The 24,804-nt window shown below is 57.1% G+C and overlaps 1 protein-coding gene across 1 annotated transcript in view; it reads left to right on the top strand.

The window, feature by feature from the left end:
• Positions 1-24,804, top strand: part of ZNF423 (zinc finger protein 423) — a 273,782-nt gene that overhangs the window by 158,115 nt on the left and 90,863 nt on the right. The window contains exons 4-5 of the mRNA XM_087827176.1: positions 1,107-4,321; positions 9,213-9,297. Coding sequence (XP_087683302.1) covers positions 1,107-4,321; positions 9,213-9,297 — 3,300 coding nt within the window. The remainder of the gene's footprint in view (positions 1-1,106; positions 4,322-9,212; positions 9,298-24,804) is intronic.

Here is a 24,804-nt window from a genome sequence, read left to right as displayed (position 1 = left end):
TTCATTATTAAGCTTTAAATCCACCGACGAAACCTGAGCCACGGAACGCATGCCTGCCCTGGCCGGCTGGGCTCTCCCCGCTGTGTCCGGGGAGCTTCGCTGGCTTCCTGTGCCGCGTCCTGTGCGCCTTTGTTTCCCAGAAACAGCCAGTCCCTGGTTTGTTTAGTTTCCTCTCCTCTGAGGCTGGATGTGCCAGCAAAGGCCAGGGAGCGGGGAGGGGGTGGCTGCCTTCCCTGGGGAGGGTGGGCCACGCCGGGCGTCTGTGCAAGGAGAGCACCTCCCCCCCACCCCCGTGGATTTAAGGGCCCATTAGGCTCTGAGCTCTGTGGCCACCTGGGTCCTGGCTCTTCCTCTAATCACTGTTACCATTAGGCCATCTCCCAGGGGCCTGGGTGGCCTTGGGTGAATCCTGGGGTAGAGGAGAAGCTAAGAAAACAGCCCCCTTAGGATGGTTTGGGCTGGGAACCTGCAGACCCTTCTCAGCGCCTTCTACTCGCTCCTGTTTTTGCTCTTGTGTCTGATGCCATGTACCTGTGATCTCCTGCCTCATATGTGTGCCTGTCACCTGGTGGAACAGTTCAGCTTCATCAGTCCCCCCATCCCCAAACGATGTGGTGTGGCCGAATTTGTTACCACGCATTGTATATTCTTGCAAAGTTTTGCCTATATCCCCAAGGACCAGCATGTGGGCTTTCCCTCCAGGACAAGGGGTTGGAGGGGGAGGCATCCCCAGGTCTCAATCAGGTGATGGAACTTGTCTCATTTCCAGTGACTTTGTCCAGGCTGCCCCCTGCATCCCGCCCCCATCAGGGAAGTGGCCAAGACCGCACTTCCCACAGGGGTACCTTGTCCAGAGAATCCCAGGCAGGTGTTGCCGAGGGGAAAAGCTCGTCCCCTCCACATCCTGCCTCCCCTCTGCCACCCCCTCTGCAGGCTGGAGGGCCCTCATGGCCACTGGCTTCCGGCCCCCCACCCCTCCCTCTCTCCCCCTGCAGCGGCTGGCCAGCTGCACAGCCTCAGCCCGCGAGCTGTCGAGAAGCTGGCTCTGTCCTTGTTTCTCAGCGGCCCTGGGAATTGCCTCTGATCTCTCTGCCTTCCCCCCGCAGATGGTGACGACGACCCACAACTCTCCTGGGTGGCCTCGTCTCCCTCCAGCAAGGATGTTGCGTCACCCGCGCAGATGATCGGGGATGGGTGTGACCTGGGCCTGGGTGAGGAGGAAGGGGGCACGGGCCTGCCGTACCCTTGCCAGTTCTGCGACAAGTCCTTCATCCGCCTGAGCTACCTGAAGAGGCACGAGCAGATCCACAGCGACAAGCTGCCCTTCAAGTGCACCTACTGCAGCCGCCTCTTCAAGCACAAGCGCAGCCGCGACCGCCACATCAAGCTGCACACGGGCGACAAGAAGTACCACTGCCACGAGTGCGAGGCGGCCTTCTCCCGCAGCGACCACCTCAAGATCCACCTGAAGACGCACAGCTCCAGCAAGCCCTTCAAGTGCTCCGTGTGCAAGCGCGGCTTCTCGTCCACCAGCTCGCTGCAGAGCCACATGCAGGCGCACAAGAAAAACAAGGAGCACTTGGCCAAATCGGAGAAGGAGGCCAAGAAGGACGACTTCATGTGCGACTACTGCGAGGACACCTTCAGCCAGACGGAGGAGCTGGAGAGGCACGTGCTCACGCGGCACCCGCAGCTCTCCGAGAAGGCCGACCTGCAGTGCATCCACTGCCCCGAGGCCTTCGTCGACGAGAACGCGCTGCTCGCCCACATCCACCAAGCCCACGCCAACCAGAAACACAAGTGCCCCATGTGCCCCGAGCAGTTCTCCTCCGTGGAGGGCGTCTACTGCCACCTGGACAGCCACCGGCAGCCCGACTCCAGCAACCACAGCATCAGCCCCGACCCCGTGCTGGGCAGCGTGGCCTCCATGAGCAGCGCCACGCCGGACTCCAGCGCCTCCGTGGAGCGTGGCTCCACCCCGGACTCCACCTTGAAGCCGCTGCGGGGCCAGAAGAAGATGCGGGAGGATGGGCAGGGCTGGTCCAAGGTGGTCTACAGCTGCCCCTACTGCTCCAAGCGGGACTTTAACAGCCTGGCTGTGCTGGAGATCCACCTGAAGACCATCCATGCGGACAAGCCGCAGCAGAGCCACACGTGTCAGATCTGCCTGGACTCCATGCCCACCCTGTATAACCTCAATGAGCACGTGCGGAAGCTGCACAAGAACCACGCCTACCCCATGATGTCCTTCGGAGGCATCTCCGCCTTCCACTGCAACTACTGCCCGGAGATGTTCGCTGACATCAACAGCCTGCAGGAGCACATCCGCGTCTCCCACTGCGGCCCCAACGCCAACCCGCCCGACGGCAGTAACGCCTTCTTCTGCAACCAGTGCTCCATGGGCTTCCTGACCGAGTCCTCCCTCACCGAACACATCCAGCAGGCCCACTGCGGCGTGGGCGGCGCCAAGCTCGAGTCCCCGGTGGCACGGCCCACGCAGTCCTTCATGGAGGTCTATTCCTGCCCCTACTGCACCAACTCGCCCATCTTCGGCTCCATCCTGAAGCTCACCAAGCACATCAAGGAGAACCACAAGAACATCCCGCTGGCCCACAGCAAGAAGTCCAAGGCGGAGCAGAGCCCGGTCTCCTCTGACGTGGAGGTGTCTTCCCCGAAGCGGCAGCGGCTCTCGGTGAGCGCCGACTCTATCTCCAACGGGGAGTATCCCTGCAATCAGTGCGACCTCAAGTTCTCCAACTTCGAGAGCTTCCAGACCCACCTGAAGCTGCACCTGGAGCTGCTGCTGCGGAAGCAGGCCTGCCCCCAGTGCAAGGAGGACTTCGACTCCCAGGAGTCCCTGTTGCAGCACCTGACCGTGCACTACATGACCACGTCGACCCACTATGTGTGCGAGAGCTGCGACAAGCAGTTCTCCTCGGTGGACGACCTGCAGAAGCACCTGCTGGACATGCACACCTTCGTGCTCTACCACTGCACCCTGTGCCAGGAGGTCTTCGACTCCAAGGTGTCCATCCAGGTGCACCTGGCCGTGAAGCACAGCAACGAGAAGAAGATGTACCGCTGCACGGCCTGCAACTGGGACTTCCGCAAGGAGGCCGACCTGCAGGTGCACGTCAAGCACAGCCACCTGGGCAACCCGGCCAAGGCGCACAAGTGCATCTTCTGCGGGGAGACCTTCAGCACCGAGGTGGAGCTGCAGTGCCACATCACCACGCACAGCAAGAAGTACAACTGTAAGTTCTGCAGCAAGGCCTTCCACGCCATCATCCTGCTGGAGAAGCACCTGCGGGAGAAGCACTGCGTGTTCGACACCGCCACCGAGAACGGCACGGCCAACGGGGTGCCCCCTGCTGCCGCCAAGAAGGCCGAGCCCGCGGACCTGCAGGGTATGCTGCTCAAGAACCCCGAGGCACCCAACAGCCACGAGGCCAGCGAGGACGACGTGGACGCGTCGGAGCCCATGTACGGCTGCGACATCTGCGGGGCAGCCTACACCATGGAGGTGCTTCTGCAGAACCACCGGCTGCGGGACCACAACATCCGGCCCGGCGAGGACGATGGCTCGCGCAAGAAGGCCGAGTTCATCAAGGGCAGCCACAAGTGCAACGTGTGCTCGCGGACTTTCTTCTCAGAGAACGGGCTCCGGGAGCACCTGCAGACGCACCGGGGCCCCGCCAAGCACTACATGTGCCCCATCTGTGGCGAGCGCTTCCCCTCGCTGCTGACGCTCACGGAGCACAAGGTGACCCACAGCAAGAGCCTGGACACGGGCACCTGTCGCATCTGCAAGATGCCCCTGCAGAGTGAGGAGGAGTTCATTGAGCACTGCCAGATGCACCCCGACCTGCGCAACTCGCTCACGGGCTTCCGCTGTGTGGTCTGCATGCAGACAGTCACCTCCACGCTCGAGCTCAAGATCCACGGCACCTTCCACATGCAGAAGCTGGCAGGCAGCTCAGCTGCGTCCTCCCCCAACAGCCAGGGGCTGCAGAAGCTCTACAAGTGCGCCCTTTGCCTCAAAGAGTTCCGCAGCAAGCAGGATCTGGTGAAGCTCGACGTCAATGGGCTCCCCTACGGCCTCTGTGCCGGCTGCATGGCCCGCAGCGCCAACGGACAGGTGGGCGGCCTGGCCCCGCCTGAGCCCACTGACCGGCCCTGCGCCGGCCTCCGCTGCCCTGAGTGCAGTGTCAAGTTCGAGAGTGCCGAGGACCTGGAAAGCCACATGCAGGTGGACCACCGTGACCTCACACCAGAGACCAGCGGGCCCCGGAAGGGTGCCCAGACGTCACCTGTGCCCCGGGTAAGTGCAGCTGCCCGAGCCTGACCCCTGCTCCTTGGGGCGCTGCTGATCCCCAGAGGAGCCACCCACGCTGAGCTCTGCACCTCCTGGTGGCATCCTCCTTAGTAGCCCAGAGAAGCAGCTCTGGCCTGCAGTGGACAAGCACCTCCGTTTTGCGGTAGATTCAAGTTTGAACCCAGTGCTGCCATGTCCCCTCCTGCTGTGTGACATGCCTGCATTATTGATCTCATTTGCCAAGTGCTCATCTGTAAAAGGGAAGTAATTGTCTCGATAGAATTGTTGTGAGGGGCCCGTGACATCATCCCGGGAAGGGGCTGGCAGTGGCTGAGCACAGTGAGTGCTTCAATCATGTCGCTGCCATCCTTGTCATTGATGGGAGGGCTTCTTCCCCTGCTTGGGGGTCTCCTAGGGAAGGCCACTTTGCTTTCCGGGCTTTAGATCCAGGAGTTTTTTGGGAACTCATGGAGATAATATCCACATCAGGGGCCGGATGCCTGGCATTTAGGGCTCAGTCATGCTGGCTCTAATCACCAGCTGACACTATCAGCATCAGTGTAGTTAGTGCAGGTGCTGATACACAAAATGCCCTAGAAATGGTCCCACTTACTGTTATCAATAATGACTTATTGGTTGACTACATTCATTCATTCATTCATTCATTCATCAAATTTGTCCTGAGCACCTATTATGTTTGGGGTGCCTAGCAGCCAAGAAGAGTCAGAAATGGACTCTGCCATGGTGGGTGCCAGACCAGGGGAGGCCCATGTCCAGTGGATTTCAATGAAGCAGCCAAGTCTGGGCTACTGGAGGGTCTGGACAGGCCCTGGGTACAGTGGCCACAGGGCACCTGATGGTGGGCCTGGAGCTACATGGCCCTTGGGTGTCAGACAGGATGGGCTAGGATCCCCATCAACTCAGAGTTGTCTGTTCCCAGACCGAGGAGGTGCCAAGCACACCTCAAGGGTGTCTCCCCCTGGAGGGCCACTGTTGGTGCCACTGGCAGGGAGGTGGGGTTTAGGGAAGGGCCACCTGCGGCAGGTACCTGCTGAAGGCAGGGATGTTTGCCAAGGGGTTTCACTGCAGGATCAGAACTGGGGCCTGGGCGCTGGGATTCTTGGGGAGAGTGGGGGGGAGAATGAGGCGGGCTGGAGAGAGTGAGGGCAGACTCTGCAGTAGAAGGGACTTTGGGGGCCTTCTGTCCCAGCTCCCCAAGCCAAGGTCCTGCCCATGGGCCCTTCCTGGTCACTGCTGCCCAACTCCATCTCCTCAGCCTCAGCTTCCTGGCTGGCCAGTGTGAGGGGACTTGGGAGCATTTGGGCCTAGAGTCAGGTGGGCTGGGTTAAAATCTTCTCTCCCTGTCCCCACCTGTGACTTGACCTCTCTGGGCCTCTGTCTGCCCCTGTTGAGCCAGAGGGTGATAGTAATAATAATGCTCATAGCAACAGTGCCCTTCTCCAAAGCTGACCTCCCTGGAGCCCACTCTGGTTCTGTGTCAGCGTCTGCTCTGGCTGGTCAATGCCCATTCCTCACTGGGCGTGAAATGTTGCAGCTCATTCCCGGGCTGTTTTACTCTGAAGATTAAAAGCACAGAGTGAAAGTCACATGTCATTTCCCCATTTATGATTACAACTCACATTTATCGAGGATGTCCATGGCTTTGGCTGTTCAACCCTCACAACACTCACTTCGCAGTCAAGGAAACGGGGGCTTAGAACAGTTTGGAAGCTTGCCCCCAGCCCCAGCTTTCAGGAGGCAGAGAAGGGCTGTGGACCCAGGTAATGTGTGAGGCCACAGCCCATCTTGCCCAGCACTCTGCCCAGCACTCTGGAGCCCATCCTGGTTGCAAGGGGGGCAAGGCCGGCTGGAGTGGGGTCTGGGGTGTTCACCCCCCATGTTCAGGCTGGGCCCTGCTCTCCCCCTCCCAGGTGCACCGCAGCCCCATCCTGCCTCTTTGGTATTGCCCCCCAGTGCGCCGGGGTTCCTGTTGGCCATGCTAGGAGTCTCCTGCTCCCCAGTTTCAGCCCTGGATCCCATGGCAAGTACCACTTCCTAAAGTCCCCACTGTGTAGGTGCTGGTTCTTACATTGTTTCCATGGCGATAACCTGGGAGCCTTGCTGTGACCTCTGTTTTGGCAAAGGGAAGATCCAGGCTCAGAAAAGTGGAGCCATGTACCCCAGGATGCACAGCTGTGTGAGGCAGTGCAGGGATTCAGACCCAAGTGGGCTTGTTTTCTGATTCCCAGAAGGCCTTCCTCTCTCTGACCCGGTCCTGTGACAGAGGAGGTAAGCTGACAATCTCAGCTAGAGGCCTGGGCAGATGGGACATGTGCAGAAAGAAGCTAGACAAAGCCCAGGCACCTCCCCACTGAAGGTGCAGCCTCTGGGGCCTCGCTCCCTGCCTGGGCACGCCTGGGGGCAGGGGCCCAGCTGTCTGTGAGTCCACCACCCCTTCTTCCCCCAGGACTCACTCATGTAAGAGCAGACTCTGGGGGCTGCGTAGGGGCTTGGGGGCTGGCAGGCTGGGACCCTCGGGAGTGTATCCATAGCAACTAGCTCTCGGAGGACTGGGTTCCTGTGGGGCCGAGGCTGCTGTTGGCTAGAGCATGAAGCACTGAGGTTTCTACCTTCCCCTCTGTTTATGAGTAATAACAACATCACCCCAACTCCAGGCCCTCCATTGACTGGCCAGACCCTCATGGTGCCGCTCCCTGCCAGGTGGGGCAGAGTGGGTGCTCTTCCATTCCACCTTATAGCCGGGTGTCAGACATCCAGATCAGAGGGCTCGTCCAGGTCACACCAGCTTTCTGTCACCTAGGCCAGAACTAGGTGGCCTGGGGCCTGGAGCCGAGAATGGCAGCTTGGACAGTGGGCTCTGGAGGGAGCCTGCCGAGCCTTGAATCCCTACATCTGGCTTTGGCCAAGTGGCTTAGCCTCTTGCAACTCCACTTTCTCATCCTTACAATGGAGCTTGCAGAATGATTGTGAGCATTCAGAATAAACAGTGCCTGCACATAGTAGGTGCTCAAGAAGTGTGAGCTGTGATCACCATAATGGAAATTCAGCAGCTCTAGTTCTTTCTTCTCTTCTGCCCTCCTGACCCTGTCTCCTCCATCCTAAGGGTGTTCTCTTTCTGCCCTGGGCCGTCTCTGAGGCTGTGCAGGGCTAGGCTTGGAGGCAGCCCTGGGCTGGGCCCTGGGGAAGAGGCTTATGGCAAAGGAAGTGCTTTGAATGCCAAGTTCTGTCTATGATCGTCTCCTAGCAGGGGCTGAGGCTCCAGAGGAGGAGGGGGTTTCTCAGGGATGCACAAGGGGAGACAGACCAAGAGCAGGTATTGGGGTGAGAATGGGGAGTGGCCAGGGTTGCAGCAGGAAATCCAGGGTGAGTGAGTGAGAGAGTCTTCACCCGCCGGGTGCCCTCTGCTCTGAACATGGGCACCCCAACCTCACATGCAAGGCCACAGGGCCATCTTTGTGTGGGGGCACCTGGGTACACATGCATATTAGTGGGTGGTGGTGTGGCGAACCTATGTGTGTGCAAGTGTGTATATGCCTGTGTTTGAGTGCATGCATGTACATGAGTCTATGTGTATGTACACGGGGGTGCATATCGGTGCAGCTGTGCACACATGTACTCTTAGGAGTCTATATGTATGTACACAGGGGCATGTATCAGGGTGTGGCAGTGCACACGTGTATGCTTGGAGCCCATGTGTATGTATACAAGGGTGCATATCAGGATGTAGCTGTGCATGCATATATACTTAGGAGTCTACATGTATGTACACAGGGGTGTGTATCAGGGTGAGGCTGTACACACGTGTACACTTAAGAGTCTACATGTATGTTACATGGGGCTGCATACCAGGATGTGGCTGTGCACACGTGTGCACTTAGGAAACTACATGCATGTACACAGGTGTGTATATCAGGGTGAGGCTGCGCACATGTGTTCACAGTCTACATGCATGTACCTGGGGGTACATATCGGTGAGACTGTACACACGTATACATAGGGGTCTATGTTTATATACACGGGGTGCATATTGGGGTGGGGCTGTGCACATGTGTTCCCTTAGGAGCCTATGTATATGTACGCGGGGTGTGTATAAGGGAAGGTTTGTGCATACACTGTGTCAGAGGCTGCTTGTGCGTCTTGAGCACATCGAGAGTGATGGGCGTGGCTATCAGGGTTCCAGTGAGGATGCTGGAGGCGTATGTGTGTCTCAGGGGATGAGACTGGATGTGTCAGCCTATGTAAACTTGTGGTCTCCACTCCTCTGAGGGTGTTGTGTCCATGTACCTATGTTACAGAGAACTGAGGTGTGTGGATGTGTCCATGAGGGGCTTGTGTGCTACTGGTGAGTTGTGGTGAGGGTGAGCATGGCATGTAATATGTATGCTTGGACGTCTGTGTGTATGTCTTCATATGTGTGTCCAAGCCTGTGTAGATGACTGGCTGAGAGTGTGTGTGTGTGTGTGTGTATGGATGGGCAGGTGGGGGGTGGGTAGATGGACAGATGGGTAGATGAGTGGGTGAAAAGGCGGATGGGTAGGTGGAGGATGGGTAGATGGATTAGAGCACACTGAGCAGGCCAGCCTCCCTCAGCGTCCTTCCTGTGGTTCTGCTGAGTGCCTGCACCTTGGGAAGGGGCGTGCTCCCCAGGTCTAGCAGGGAGCAGCTCTCCTCTGGAACGAAGCCCGACCCCCTTTACCCCAGGCTGGAGAGCTGGGCTCAGAAGCAGGTGGGAAGGGAATGGCCCCAAGAGACCCGGGAGGGACCAGAGCCGTTCAGGGGAGTCTTGAGCCAGGTCCTCCAGGAGCTCCCGCCTCTGCTCTTCTTTCCCTCCGTCCCTCCGCCCAGCTAATTCCTTCCTTTTTGGGTTTCCAAACAGAAAAAGACATACCAGTGCATCAAGTGCCAGATGACCTTCGAGAACGAGAGAGAGATCCAGATCCACGTGGCCAACCACATGATCGGTAAGAGGGTTGCTCCCGCCGTGCAGGCCTCGCACGGGGGCTGGAAGCTTGTGGGTCCCGTCTTCACGCCACTGGCTTCGAGGGCGAGGGCTGGAGTCTGCTGCCGTTGTGGAGGCATTTCTGGTGGGAAAGTGTCGGAGCTGGGGCTCATTCCCCATCCAGCCTTCTAGTCCAGGTTCCGCTCACATCCCTGTCCCACCTTTGACAACCTGTCCCATTTCCCGGCGTCCGTTTTCCTCCATTTCTGAGATGAAGTGCTTTCCAGTTGAGCACTCAGGGGCAATTATGCTTCCATTTCATGTCATGACATTGAATAGATTTAAAGGCTCACGTTTCCCCACTAAACGTGGCGGATCCCTCAGGCACATGTGCAAACAGAAGGCTTACGGAGTTGCTGCGGGACTCTCCCTCTCCCTCTTCAAGGGGTCTGGACTTTGAAAAATTCCGCCTTCCTGGAAGGGGACCTTTCAAAGTCCCATGGTGTCCCCATGTGGCCCGAGGTGTGGAGGAAAGCTGTGAGGTCTTATTTGCCTTCTGTGGATGGGTGTGGTCCCTCTGGGGGGGGGGGGGACCCCCCGTATAAATGAGGGCACAGCTGGATTTCTGCTGAGCACAGCGGAGCAGTGGGTTTGGCGGTGAGGACCTCAGGAACTTCTGGAATCCAGGTGCCTTGGGTCTTTGGAGGTATGATCACCTTCTCAAAACCCTGCCATCTGAGAAGCGGGGCGGCAGTGTTGAGCATCCTGACCATTACTTCCTCCCCTCTTTTCTTCCTCTAAATCTTTTCATTGTTGTCTTAACAACAGCCATGCCAGCAGAGTACTGTTTTACAAAACCCTTGAATGCCTACATTAAAAAAACCCGTTGAAGTGTACCGCTAATGAGTTCTCACGAACCACACACCCCTGTGTATAGAACACCCAGCTAAGGAAGCCGACCATTCCCGCATCCCAGAACCCCCTGCTTGGCCCTTCCCCCACCCACAAAAGGTCATCCCCATTCTGGTGTCTAACAGCATAGGCTGCTTTTGCCTCTTTTATACCAAATGAGATCCTACAGTCTTTGCTCATTTGTGTCCGGTGTCTTTCCCTTATTCACATTAGTGCCTGTGGTTGGATGCTGTTCCTTTTCACTGGTGTATAATATTCCACCATGCTCTTGATAGGCACCTGGGTAGTTTCCATTTGGGAGTTGTTTCAAATTGTGCGCTGCCGCGAACATTCTTATAGGTGTCATGGTGAACATGTGGGTGCCATTTTACATGGCTGTCTCTAGGGCTGGATTGGTGGGTCATAGGCTGTGAGTAGGCTCTCCTTCAGTGGGTGCTGAGAAACAAACTTCCAAAGTGGCTATATGACATCATGCTCCCCCAGCAGGTGAGAGTGACTGTACATCTGTGTTCAGGGTGAGTGTGGTCCCTGCTCCCCACCCAGCTGCAGCATCGCCATGCTCAGTGGGTTTGGGTGCCTGGAGCGGGGACCTGGAGCGGGTCCCCAGAAAGTGCTGACCCTGACCGTGTGTGGTGGGGCTCACCCCGTGGTGGACACGGGGAGCCTGGGACGGGCAGGTAGGGCCCTGAGAACTCGGCCTGCCAGGGAGACTGGCGGCTTTTTAATTTCCTCTGTTTGAAAGCCCCCTGCTGATGTCCAGGAAGGAAACTGCCTGTCAGTCAGGGCTGCTGTGAGAGCTTTCGGGGCACGTCAAGGAGGCGAAGATGAAGATGTCTGCAAGCATTTGCTTCTGGAGCAGGTGTTAACACGTGCTTCTGTTTGCAAGCGTGAAGGGCAGCGCCGTCCTAATTGGATCACAGTGATTTCAAAGGCGCCCCCTTCTCTCCTCCACCTTTCCTTCCGTGCGGAGCTGGAGGCTGCACGGCGTCTTCAGGCGGAAAGGAGCGGCTTCCTCTTAACCAGGGTGGTGGGTAACGTGAAAGGAGGGTTGATGGGCCTGTGTGTGAGCAGAGGGCTGGGCGCTGGGGGAAGGGTCCTGTTCAGCGGGGGACAGGGCCCCTCACCGCGCTTGCTCTGCCGTGCTGTCTGCTGGCCAGGAGCTAGAGGCCTGGGAGCAGGCCGCAAGGAGCTGTTAGTCTCAGAGCCTGAGATTTCGGCCCAGGTGAGACGTTTATACAATTGCAGGTCTCGCCACACGGGCCCTGGGCGCATGGCCATGAGGCACGGGCTAGTGCCTCCTCTCTAGTCGGCCCCCCACCGTCACCCTCCTCGGGCCCACCAGCTGCATGCAGAGTGCTGGGTGGTCTCTGTGGGTGTTAGAGGGTGAGAGGGACAGAGTCCCTGTTCCTTCCAGCATCCCATAGAAGTCCCACAGCACGCACCCTGGGCAGGGAAGCGAGGAGGTCACGTTGGGTAAGGATGCTAGCAGTGGCCGTGGCTAAGCCCACCCTGTGCCAGGCCCCTTACACAGGAGCTAGTGGTTTATCTTGGAGGAGGCTGAATGGCTCACCCACATCTTCCAACCAGGAATTAGAGGAGCCAGGGCCTGAATAAAAGCCAGGTTCTCTTCTCTGTGTGGCTCCCCGCCAGAACCTGTGGTGGGAGAGACCCCACTTGGCACAGCTGTGGGGGCTCGGCAGCAGCTGGGCCTGTGTGTTCCCAGTCCACACCTGTCTCTGTTGTGTTTTAGGGGGATCCTTTGTGTCCCCAACCTGGTCCCTGTGGGCACTTGAGTGTGTAATGTTGGGCTTATGCACTAGGGAGCCATTGAAGGTTCTGGAGCAGGGTGTGACCTGGACATAGCTGTGTGTTTCAGGGATATCCATCTGTTGGCAGTGTTGAGGAGGATGGGAGAGAACAGAGACCCGCCTGGTCCGGCCCAGAGGCGAGGGAATGAGGCAGGGGGACAGGAGAGGGAGGGAGGGGAGAGACTATATTTGGCTTGTGATGTGTGCCTCATTGGCCCTGGTGGCTTGGGGAAGGTGATAGGGGAGGTGACAGTGGGAAGTGTGAATGGAAGAGAGCCAGGCAACAGAGCCCTGGCGGAGGAGGGGGTGACTCTGCAGTTTCAGTAAAAATTGTTTGGGCCCAGGGTCCCTGTGGACAGCTTCCCCTGCTAAATGGCCTGAGCACAGAGTGGCCGCCTGGAACTGGTGGGGGTAAAAGCCCCCCTTAGTGGCACCAAGGGAACTTGGTGGGTAGAAGTGGCCTGTTCAGCTTGGCGGCCTTCTCATAAACTCGGGGCACTGGGCATCTAAGGCAGGCCTCCCCACGGACCTGGACTACTGGAGACCTCCCCTGGGGGATGCTAAACGGGCCTTTTTATAGCAAGGGCCTCTTCGTGGCCTTGCAGCCTCCAGCCCCGGGAGTTATGATGACTCGGGGACACATCTCCTTGGAAACAATTCCCTGGCACCCCCTCCTGGAGGCTACTGGCTGGGGAGTGATGTGGAGCTCATGGACAGGCAAGGGTCTTTTGAAACCTTTTTGGCACTGGGGTCTCCTTTGAAATCCCCCTCCCCACAAAGAATGAGGCCCCTCTCTGGGCTGCCCCCAGCTTTTAGAGACCCTGTCCTCCCCGCAGGCCCATCACACACTTGGGACAGCCCACAGCTCTGTTCTGCTGGCCTCCTGCCCCCATGGCCTGGCTCTGCCTAGCTGCCCTGTCCCCACCTCCCCATAGCCTCCCATTCCCCCCACCCCACCCCACCCCACCCCACCCCACCCCACCCCAGGCGCCTGGAAGATTACCCCTCTGAAAATGGCTCTGCAGAGGCCTGGCCTCAGGCTCCCTGGGGCCTTTTGTGCAAGAGCTGAAGGAAGGCTTGTGAGGGGCTGGCCCAGAGGAGGGCCCCCTCCAGTGGCTGGGGAAGGAGTGTCTGCCCTGTGTGTTGAACATGTACCTACAAGGCGTGTGCAGCCCTCCCGGGGCACTCGGGACCCCAGACCCTGAAGAAGCTATTTGCGGGGGGAGGCCTGCCTCTCTGTGTTGGTTTGTGGACCTCTCTCCTCTCTGCCCCTGTTGGATGGGCAGCTGGATAAGGGGTCTGAGAACTTGTCCTTGGAATAATGACCTTGCTATGACCTGGGTCTGCCTACTAGGGAGTGACTCAGCCTCTGGGCCCTGGTGTCCTTACTCAGGCTGTCACAGGCCCCTGGGGGGGAGGGACAGTCCTCGGGAAACATTGTCCAGAATGCTTGCTCTCCATGTCCTTGGAAGGTGGCTGTGGACCTTCGGGCAGGCAGCCAGGCCCGAGCTTGCCCAAGGGGCATGGGTCATCCCGGGACGTTATTTTCTTGGTCACCTCAGCCCCTTCCCTGGGTGCCTGTTAGGGGCTGGGCTTTGCTGTTGGTGGGGAAGGAATGGAGTCATCAGCTCAGCCTCTGACCTCCTACTCAGGCTGTGCCCTCAAGCCAGGCAGGTGGTTCTTGTCTGTCCTCTCTCTCTGGCAGGATGCACCCTGGTCCACCTGCAGGGAAGGGTCTGCTCAGGTTGTATGCGTGCGTGTGTGTGTTTGGGGGGGTTGCCTTCTAAGTCTTTTTAAAAAATATATTTTTTTGTTAATTCTCACCCAAGGATACTTTATCCATTGATTTTTGGAGAGAGGGAGAGAGAGGGAGAGAGAAACATCGATGTGAGGGAGGCGTATCAACTGGTTGCCTCCAGCACGTACTCTCACCCAGGTCAGGGATCGACCCTGCAACTTAGGTACGTGCCCTTGACTGGGAATTGAACCCACGACCCTTCGGTCCACAGCCCGATCTCTAGTCACTGAGTCAAACAGGCCAGGGCCTGCCTTCTAAGTCTTCAAGGAGCACGTCCCTGGTTTCACCTGAAAAGCCACCTCGCGGGCCGGCATCCCTCCTTCTGGGGCGGTTTGCATTCCCAGGAGCCGTGCCGCAGGCCTGGCCTGCAGGGTGCAGGGGAAGGAAGGTCTGGCAGGGAAACCAGGGTCGCACCCTCACATCAGGGAAATACAGAAACCCTCAAATATAACTGCACTGAAAACACGTGGAAAGGGCGGTAAGGCTCCTGTCTACTTGCTGCCGGGAACACATGTTGCTGAGCACGGCTGCGTCAGGCTCTTTTGTGGTGCTTTTGATTCAGGTAATGCCAGACCCAAAACATCTGTCGAACCGTGATATGTGATAAATGTCGCCCTCTCCCCATGGAGATCGTGTTTCAAGTTCGGGAAGGGTTCTGTCACAGTAACAAGCTTGTACAGAGGGTATACTCCAGTTCTCCCTTCTCTTTTTACCTGCCCGCCCCTCCCTTAAGAAGAGCGTAGTCTCTTTCCCCCTTAACGGTCCCCTGGGCCAGGACTCGGTTTCCTTGACTTGGAATCTCATTGGTTAGCTTAAGGAGCGTGGATTAGGCACTTTGGTCTAAGGAGAATCCTCCAGTTCTTTGTTTTAAAATAGTGGGAATTTTGTCATTTTCATAGATTTCTTCCTTTACTTTTCTGAGCTTTCTCTAACAGTAATCTCAGTTCAGTAAACATGATTGAGATCCTCGGTGAGGAACCTCTAGCCTACTGGGGAGATGGTAACCTACAAAGATAACGTCGATATAATGTCACAAGCCTGAGATATGAGAGCTCAGAGGACATGCATGTTGCCCAATCTGGGCATTCCAGGAGAGCTTCCTGGAGGAGGAAACACATAATCAGGGCCTTAGAAGATGGGAAGTCAAGTGGGAGGTGCCTTTCAGCCAGAGAATATAGCATAAACCAATTCATAGACAACTTAGTATAATTATAGAATAAATTGTGAGGCAGGAGGTGGGCAGATCACAGAAAAGACTATAGCAGAGTAGATGAGAGAAGATGAGGATTCTGGTTGGGAGGTGTGGGTCGGGGAAACATTTCAGAGGCAAAACCAGCAGGATTTGTCAATTGAGGGGATATAGGAGGGAGAGAAGTTAGGAATGACTCTGAGGCTTCTGGTGTCCAGGTTTTGGGTGTGAGGCAGAAGATGATTTCATGCCCGAAGAGCTGTTGGGGGCTGGCAAAGATGATGTTAATAATGATTGGTAACATCTGACGAGGCTTCCTAAGAACCAGACTCTGCTGTCAGTATCTCCGCATGTTATCACAGTCACCCCCACAGCAGCTCCAAGGGGACACAGTTATTTCCCCACTTTGTTCCTGGGGAATTGAGGGGACTTGCCCAGTGTCAGTAAGTTGCAGAGTGGGGATTTGATTTTAGACCCTGGGATCCTCTTAATTCCTACACCAAGGCTCAACACAGCTGGTGAGCTTGAGTTTGTTGATGATTTGGCCTTGCAGGCGGTGCCCATGGGCGACCTGAGTGCTGGTGTCTGGCCAGCAGTTGGCCACATGGGCAGGTAGCTCAGGAGAAAGGCCTGGGCTGGAGGAGGGGTTTGGAAGTGTCAGCATAGATGGTGAGAACAGCTGGAGGAGCGAGGGCACCAGGAGCGTGTGTCGTGTGTCATCGAGGCTGAGGTAGCAAAGTGCCTCCGGGCAGCCGTGTGAACAGCACAGAGAGGCCACGGGAGGGGGCTGGAGAGGGTCTGCTGGACGGTACTGGGCATGAGCAGGGCAGCAGACTCAGAACGGCCTGAGCAGAGTTGGACAATCTCTGCTTCTGCTGGGAGGCTTGGGAACCTCGCGTGGGGTGGCAGGAGCACTGCTCCTCGGAGTCAATGGCCAGGTGACTGAAAGGTAGGTAGAGCTTGTTCCTCCCCCTGGTCTCCCCGGGCTCAGGGCGCCTGTGTCCGGGCACTTGGTAGAGGCTGATATTTAGCCCCAGTGTACAGGTACCACTGCACGGTCTGATGAAATATTGAAATAGTTCCTAGCCTCCTGGCAAAGAGTTTCTGCCCTGAGCCCCCTCCCCCGTGCTCGGACTCCTGCTCCTCCCTGAGATCGAGCAAGAGGCTACCTCCTGGTCCGCGGGGGCCACCAGCCTGCAGCCAGGGATGATGCAGGTTGCTGGGACCCCGCTGCACCAGTTGTTAGTACATTTTGCCTACCAACCCGCTTGTTATTATGTTTCTGACTCCCCCTCTCCCTCTCTAGCCTGTGGAGGTGCTTACTGAGTTCTAGCCATGTCCTTGACCTTGGTGCCACTTCCAAACTGCAAGCCAGCTCCTCTTGGTCAGTCTCACCTCTTACAGCACACTCGCCCCCACGCCAGGCCCTGCTGTGCCTGGCCCCCCCGTGCCCGGCCCCCACATGCATCTCCTTAACGTGGTATTGATGAGCGTTACCCATGCTTTCTGGCTGCGCCCGAGAGAATCCAGAAGACCTTGTATTGCTCTAATTCTGGCCCCAAATGGTGGGGCTTCCTACAGGGAGTTTACTGTACCTATCCTTCGGCAGTTGTTCTGTCTTTAGCTTGGATGCCGTCTGCTTGGCCTTCCCTGGCGCTCGCTTTATGGCTGCAGTGCCAGCGGTGCCTGTGCCAGCTGTGAGCGCAGCCCCGGGCCCCCCCACTTGGAGCGCTCTGCCCGCCGGCCCATGCTTATCCTCTGCGCGGTTCCAGTGCCGCCGGCTCAGCGCTTTGCTGTTTTTCTCACTCACCCCGTTACCGGGTAGATGAGGAAACACCTTTCAGGGGAATCTTTCGCGCCCCCTGTTTTGGGCAGGAGAAAGTTAGAAAGTTTTGTCATCAGCACATCTGTCCTGTGTTGCACAGCGGGTGGCCTGCATTAGGCAGGGAACTGAAAACCGACACCTGTCAGTCCCCCTGCCCGTCCATGGTGCCCGCCTCCAGCCACAGGGCTGGCCTTGACAGTGACTCTGATTTGCAGAATGGCAGTTTGTCCACGGTGAGTGTCTGCAGGAAGGCCCCTTGCACCAGCTTGCAGGCCTCCAGGCTGGGTGTTGAGCAGAAGGCTTCTTTTATTCAAAAACATCCAAATTCTCCCGAGGGAGGGTCCTCTCCCCCTGCTTCTGTCCAGAGGTGGGCTGAGGGTCTGCTTGGGGAGCAGGAGGCGGTGAGGCAGGCTCAGCTCTGTTTGTGGGAGCGAGCTAGGCTTCCTACCTTGTAAGCAACAATTTCTCTGGTGGTCTTGCTGTTCTGCAGATGCCAAGAAAGGGTCAGAGCTAGAAGCTCCCAGACCACGTGTCTCATTGTACTTATCAGGAAGCTGAGGCTCAGAGAGGGGCAGACACTTGCCCAAGATCATACAGATGGCCAGAAGCTGGGCTGAATGCAAACCAGGCCTATATATGCCCAAGTGTGGTCTCTCCTCGTTGCCCCCCTCCCTCATTCAACAGACGAAGCCCCACACTGGGCTCTTGCATGAGAGGTTCTGAGGGAGGGGCCCGGAAGTCTGTAGTCAACAAGCCCCCATCCCAGCCCCTGGGATTCGTATCATCAGAGAAGTTAGGGAAACTCTAGTCTATACACCATGCCTGCTGGTGGTGGGTCTAGGAGCCTGGTAGGAACCTGGGAGCCACAACTTTGGGAGCCTGAGGCGTGGACCTGGGGCACGGCTGTCTCTGGACCCCGCCATGCTCTTGAACAGGGGAGAGAATAGTGGGCTGTGTGGGCACTGGGGCCATAAATCAAGCTAGGCAGCATTGCAGGCAGACACAATTTCTTTTGAAACTAATAATGCCTCATCCCTGTTTCCTCCTGAGTTGGTTTGTTTTGTTTTCTACTGTTCTTTCATACTCTGATTTGTCTTCCCAGGAACTGCTGGGGTGGGCAAACTGGGGGGTAGTAGTGGGGAGAGGGCCTTGCTTTCTAACCAGTCAGTGGAATGGTGGTGGGCACCAGCATCCATAGCAGATACTGGGTGCCCGCTGGTGCTGGTGGTCAGACATGGGGGGTAGCTCTGCCGCGTTCTGAGTCCTGAGGGTAGGAGCGTAATGTCAGATTTCAGGACCAGAGGGCTACGGACCATAATCACATCGCTGAAGGGAGCTGAGGTCCTGCAGGCACCCAGGGTGGTGCAGACAGACTGAGACTCAGGTGTTTTGTATTTGGGGAGGCTGGAAACAAGGCCACTGAATTACTGGTTCTCAAACCACGATTTGAGGAACCCCAGCTTTCCACGCAGGTACCCTTGGGCCACCCAGATGCAGAAAGGCCCAGAGGGTGAGACATGGGCGTTGAGAGCAGCTCTGCTCTGTCCTTCTTTGGAAGTTGGTGTTTCCTGTAAGATTTCACTGGGAAAGTCAGAAGACTACCCTGGGCACTGTCCTCACCCCTCACCCCATTACTGGAGTTAGGAGACCTGTGTGTCAGGCCTGGCCTGGTGGGCGATGCTGGGCAGTCTCCAGACCTCTGTGAACCTCAGGCTCATCTTCTAGACGGGGCGGATGCCCTGTCCAGGTTGCTGGCAGATCTGATAAGATGTTGGTGGCAGCTGGTGCTTCAAGTCTAGGTTTTGCGTCAACTGTGAGGGACCTGGGGGTCCAGTCCCTGGGTTGCCAACGGTGGCCCTGTCTCCTGCCTGCCTGTGTGTGTTCCCTGACCTGCTCTTTGCTACTTACCCTCTGCCCAAATCCAGATTTTCTTGCAGTTCAGACATTGGCATAATATAAGAAAACCCCAGGACCTTTAGTCTCGAGCAGGTTTCTTGCTATCAAAGCTTCTTCCTGCATTGGGCACAAGCCTCAGAGATTCCTGCCCCCCCCACACACCACCCTTGCCCTTCCCCAGGGCTCCCCTTGCCCTGTCCCTGCTCCTGGCCAGCCTCAGAGGTGGGCACACATCAGGACGACTGGGAGTATAAGGATGGAGGCTGGGTATTTTCTTACTCTTTTGTATAAATTATTCAGTGATGGACTGCTTATTCCTTCTCTCTGTGGCCACACCGTGGGTGCGGACCCGGTGCTCTCAAATACAGAGGGAGGACCAGCTCCGTAATTTGTGCAAAATGAAAATTCAGGGCCCTGTACTAGAAAATTATGACTTCCAAGGCGGCAACATCAGCAATGAGACCAAGTTCAGGGCCCTTCTTAATTCAGGCCCTGTGCTACCTACTGCGCAGGTCACGCACCCATGGAACTGGCACCGTTTAGAGGCAGGATTCTGTGAGTGGCAGGAAGCCCGCAGGACTCAGGTCCGTAGGTTGTGGTTGTGTGGGTTTTATGCTGCACAACTCGAGGGGGCACCATTCACACGGGGCGCTGCCGGATCTTGCCTCAGCCAGACCCTGCCAGTGCGGTGATCCCGAACCTTGGGACGTGCCCCGGCTCCCGCCTGCGCAGGTTCTTCCCTTGCCTGGCCCTGGAGCCTCCCCCTCCGCCCTCTCTCTCCTTGGGTTTCGGGGAGTGTTTCTCCGCGAAGCTGCGGTGCCCGGGCTCGGAGCAGGTGCTGCTGGGGAAGCTTCCGCTCCGCGGTGCCGCTCGCCCGCCGGCGGCTCTGCTGTTAACCTTTGGGGTTTGCTCATAAAATAGAAACTCTCTTTGTAGGTCAGTTTGTCAGTAATTTTGGCAGCCGCGGGGCCACCGAGGGAATGAGGCTCGGTTCCCACTCGTCTCTCGTGCTCGGTTTGGAGACTTTTGCGGAGCCCTTCCCGGGAGGAACGCTCACCCCTGCCGGAAACGAGAGCCCGTTTTCTCTGACCTGGTTTCGAATCGGCAGGAGCATCCCTGTCTGCTGGAATGCACTGCCGGCAAGAAGGAACTGGGTCCAAACCCGGCCCACAGAGCCTTCTGCCAGGGCCTTGCTTTCCTGGGCTGGTGGCACTTGGCTGGGGCTGCGGGGCTGCTCCTGCCCCCATGTTAGGTGAAGCAGAAGTTCCTGCTGAATCTGGCACCCACCTGAGCCTCACTGGGCCCTCCATGGTCTGGGGACCTGCATGGTGACCTGCCAGCTGACCTACCTGGTCCCACACAACCCCTCCTGTCCTCTGCCCTCCACTCTCCAGCCTGGGTTGCAGATGTTGCAGGCATCGTCCATCATGATAACCTCCCAGTGCCCAGCCTGCGCTCCATGCTGCAGGGGAGGGGGGATGGTGAGCAGGTCCTCATCATACCCTTCCCCCAAGGGCCTGGCAGTGGGACAGCAGTGGGCAGTTAGGGGAGGTGGAGCTGGTGAGATTGGTTGTCAGAGAGAACAGTGTTCAGGGAGTGCTCAAACAGGTGGCCTGGAGAAGTCAGGGAGGGCTTCCTGGAAGAGGTGATAATAAACTGGACTCTTGGCCCTCTCTCTATTATTTTAGGAGCCTCTAGGGAGTATTTTGGAACAGAGCATCTCTAGTCCAGGACAGGAAGCTGGTATAGCATTATGGCCTGGACGTTCATTCCCACCCAAACAATAATTCAGCTCCAACTGTGTGTAAGACCCATGGCCGGGACCAGAGTTGATTTGGAGCTGGCATAAGACTCCGTGGTCATGCTGACGTAGCAGAGTGAGGACCCAGTTCAGACAAAGAGGTGGGTTGCGTGCCAGGGGAGGGGACACCAAGGAGGGAAAAAAGAGCAGGTTGGGGTCTGGGGGAGCCCCCAGAAGTCTCCAGGAATGAGACCCTGACTTCTGCCCTCTCCAGAAAGGCAGGTGGGCTGGGAGCATGCTCTCTAGCTGCCTCTGTGTTCCTGAGTGTCACCTTTAGGTCCCAAGGCCTGAGGGTGGGCCCATGGGCACCTGGCCCAGAGTGATCCCTGGGATGTGGAGCCTGCTCCCAGCTCCTAGACAGGCCCCTGGGTATGGTGTTTGTGCAGAGAGCTCCTTTGAGGCTGCAGGGTGAGCATCTTTATGGGGAGGAATAGCCTGGGAGACAGGAGGCCAGGGTTCTAGCCAGTCTTCCCCCGTGTGCTTTGTGACTTTGAGCAAATCATTGTCCCTTCTCAGAACCACGCTCCAGCGATGACATGACTGAGTTGGAATAAGCGGGCATGTCACCATGTTACCAGGTTTCTTCCTGGGTCCTACCATGATGAGGATGACAGTGGTCAGAGTGACTACAGACAGTTCATAGCTCTCACCTTGCCAGGCCCTGTTACATTGACTCTCCCACTTAATTCTCACATCAGCTCTCTGAGGGACACCCTATTCCCCCATTTTATAGATGGGGACTTTGAGGACCACAGTGGAGAGAATGCCTGCCCAAGGCATAGCCAGCAAGAAGGAGTCAGAGCGGCATTAGGACCCAGGTAGTCTGGCGACAGACCCCATGTGCTCAGCCACTGTGCCAGATTGCCCCCCATGGTCATGGAACCCCTTATTCATGGAACATCTGTCTACAGGGAGCAGTGTTTGCTGGACACTCTTTCCAGCTGCCTTTATTGGGCGCTTCTGGCTGCCAGCTCTGCACCATCGAAGGCCTGAGGGGGTCTCACACGGGGCTGTCTGTAGTTTCAGTCTCCAAATTCCCACCCACGTGGCATTGCATCAATTAATAGGCCTCCCTTTTTCCTTCTTTCTCCCCTTTTCTACAAACGCCAAATCAGAAATTCGTGGATGGCACGTCCACAGGAGGACCCCCTGGCCCAGGTAGCTGAGCATTAAGGGAACGTTGGTGAAATGAAGTCTGGAAGCCTCGGGCCCAGCCGAGCGCCTTCTGAGTGATGGTGATTTATTCGGCAATGTGCTAGTCATTAGTATCCTTGGTGGCGGAGCCCGAGCACTCGGGCCCGGGTCTGTGGCCCAGGGAGCCTTCGGGGCCATTACGAGCTAATGGCTCAGTGTGGGCGAAGGAGGCCTGCAGTCAATCTCCATGCTGGCGGGTAATAAACGTGGCCAGCTCCCTTCCTGCTCCCCGCCAGGGGCCCTCCCCAGCTCACGGGTTCCTGCTCGGGCTCCAAGGCCTGGCCTTGTCCCCATGGCCTTGGGGGGCTCTCACGGCCCTCCTAAGCTTGGAGAACTGAGGCCAAGCAGTGGCCCAGAATTTTGTCCAACTGACCCAGATTTTAGAAGCCTGCGGTTGGTTTGGGGGCTCTTGGTTCTGCTGGCGTGGCTTTTGGGGTGTCTTCCTGCAGGGTCTCATCTTGGACTCGTGGAGAGAACGTGCATGACTCAGGGGTAAGAGCTGCCCCAAGCGACAGAGTCTTGGCTGCCACCCCGACTTGGGAATATCTGTTCACGTTGCCCCCTTTCAATTGAAGCCTAGCTTACACATGTGAAGGCACAAATGTCATGTGTATCGTGTGATGCACGTCACACGTCTCCCCCCCACCCCACAGTCAGCACCCGCATCAGCAAACAGCCCACTTCCTCGTCCCAGCATTTCCCTCATGCTTCCCAAGGGGCAGCGGCCCTGTGAGCTCCCCCACCGGGGAGGAGTGGTCTGCCTCTGAACGTCGCATGAACGGGACCCGCAGTCAGTGTCTCAGCTCGTGGTGCATGAGGCCCATCCTGTCTGAGCACCCGTGGCGGTTCCTCCATCGCTGGGCTGTACCCCCTCTGAGCACGTCCCCCTTGGCTGTGCGTCTGCAGTGGCTGGATGTCTGGCTCGTCCCGGTTTGGTGCTGCCGTGCGTGGTGCTGCCAAGGCCGCCTGCGGAGGGGACTTCAGTGGTCACCCACCTTTGCTGGCTCGTGGGGAAGGGACCGAGTGAGCTTGAGTAGACAGCCACACAGTTTTCCAGGGGGGTTGTGCCGCTCTGCTGTCCACCGTCTTACCTGCAAGGCCCTGCCCAGCTCACCACCGCATCTCCCACCCTCCTCCTGCTCACCTGTTCCAGCCACACCTGTCTTTGGCTTGTTCTTGAACACTCTGAGGACCTTTGTGGACGCTCTTCCTCAGCCGTCCACCCTGCCTCCTCCTCTGCATCATGTGTCACCTCCTTGGAGCTGAACTAACCCCCACGCCCCCCACCTTGTCACTCTGTTCCATTTCCCTGTTTAACTTCTTCATAGAGCTCACGATCTGTGGTCATCTCAGCCACTCATTTGTCTGCGTCGTGTTTCTTTCCCGCTAGAGTGCACCAGGGACCCTGTCTGTCGTTCCTGCCTGTATGCCCAGTGCCTACACCGGAGCTAGCACTTAGCAGGCCTTGGTAGTGAGAATGAAAAGAATGAAAGGACTTCCCACATTACCGTAAGATGAGGTCAGGATTAGGGTCTCCATCTAACAAGTGAAGGCCAAGGGGCCTGAAAGAGGGGCGAGCCCAGAAGGGCCCCCAGACTGCAGCCCTGAGCCCAGCGTTCTGTCCTGTGTGTCGTCTGTGAGGCTTGGCTCTGGGGTCTCAGAGTCTGGGTTCCTGTCTGGCTCGGCCAGTCATTTGCTGTGTGTCCTTGTGCAGGTACATGAACCTCTCTGAGGCTCGGTTCACACATCAAGTCTCAGCCTATCAAGGGAGCCTCTGATTGGAGCCTCCTCTTTTATCAGCCGGTTTCTCTTGGATGCGAACTTCTGTGCACTGACTGCACAGGGGACGGTGGGCAGGGAAAACGCTCTGTGACTTTTAAAGACTCCCCCATGGCCCTCGGCCTTTTTCTTTGGAATATTGAAGTTTACAATTGCAGGGGCCTGATGGGTCTCTCTCCCTTCCTCTCCTCCCTGTTTTTTATTTTTTATTTTTTTTAATTTCTAATCTGTAAGCAAATCCCAAGGCAAACAAGTGTGCGTGTGCATGTCTGTGTGTGCACATGTGTGCACATTTGGGGAGGGGGTTCTTCGCAGCCCAGGTGCCCAGGATGGAACAGGCTTCCTTAATAACAGTGCAGCCCAGGCAGAGGTCACCTTGCTTCCAGGTGTTAAAGCTATTAGGTATTAAACATCCCATTTTGACCTGCGGAAGCGGCAGCTTCTTACGGTTTCGCCTACTATTTTTGTTCCTTTAGGAGCAACCATGTAGAGAGCAGTTGCTGCATTGATTATTTCCATCCAGTCCTAACGCTGCCCCCTGGCCCGATATTTCCATGGCAGTCCATGGCCGAAAGTGCTTGCAAGAAAAGCCGGGAGTTTCTTCAGCAAACAGGCCTGGCCCTGGGCTTTCTGAGCATCCCTGCACATCCAGGGTGCAGGGCCTGGACGTGTGGAGGGAACGGGTCCCACTCCCTGGGCTTCTTGTGCAGTGGGGTGCTCTGCCCAGCTCTGTGCCCTGGCTTGGGGGTCTGCCAGCAGCGAGGGGGCAGGCACCCCTCTGCCCTCCACACAGGCCTTCACTCCGGCTTTGCGACCAGTTCGGCTTCCCTGCCTCTGCCCCAGGGATGATATTCCAGACACCCTAGAACTTGGCCTTGAGGCCTGGGACGGCTCCGGAATGACAGAAGGGATAGTAGTAGTAAAATAATTAGACCTAGTATTTATGGCGTGTATACTATGTCCAGGCACCTTACACACGTTATTTTAACTTTCCCCTCAAATTTTATAAAGTAGGTGTTACTGTTCCCATTTGGCAGATTAGGAAACTGAGACGAAGGAGAGGTTTAGTAATGTACCTAAGCTCTTACAGCTAGGAAGGGGCATGGCCTGGAGCTACACCCAGGCTACCTAACTCTAAACATGCCCTCCTCCCCACCCCCTCCCGATTTCTTGCCTTTTCTTTCCATTTGAGGACAAGTTGAGGAAGAGTTTCAGGAGGAGGCTAACAGAGGGAAAGGCAGTGCAGGATTGACAGACTTTCCCAGCAGGGCTCGTCCGGGAGGGCAGGAGTCACAAGGAGGCTCCTGGGGCAGTGGAGGAGGGAGGA

This window comes from Miniopterus natalensis, chromosome 18 (genome assembly GCF_054644295.1).
Source record: "Miniopterus natalensis isolate mMinNat1 chromosome 18, mMinNat1.hap1, whole genome shotgun sequence".
In the NCBI taxonomy this organism is placed as follows: domain Eukaryota; kingdom Metazoa; phylum Chordata; class Mammalia; order Chiroptera; family Miniopteridae; genus Miniopterus; species Miniopterus natalensis.
This window is presented reverse-complemented; position numbering and strand designations above follow the sequence as displayed.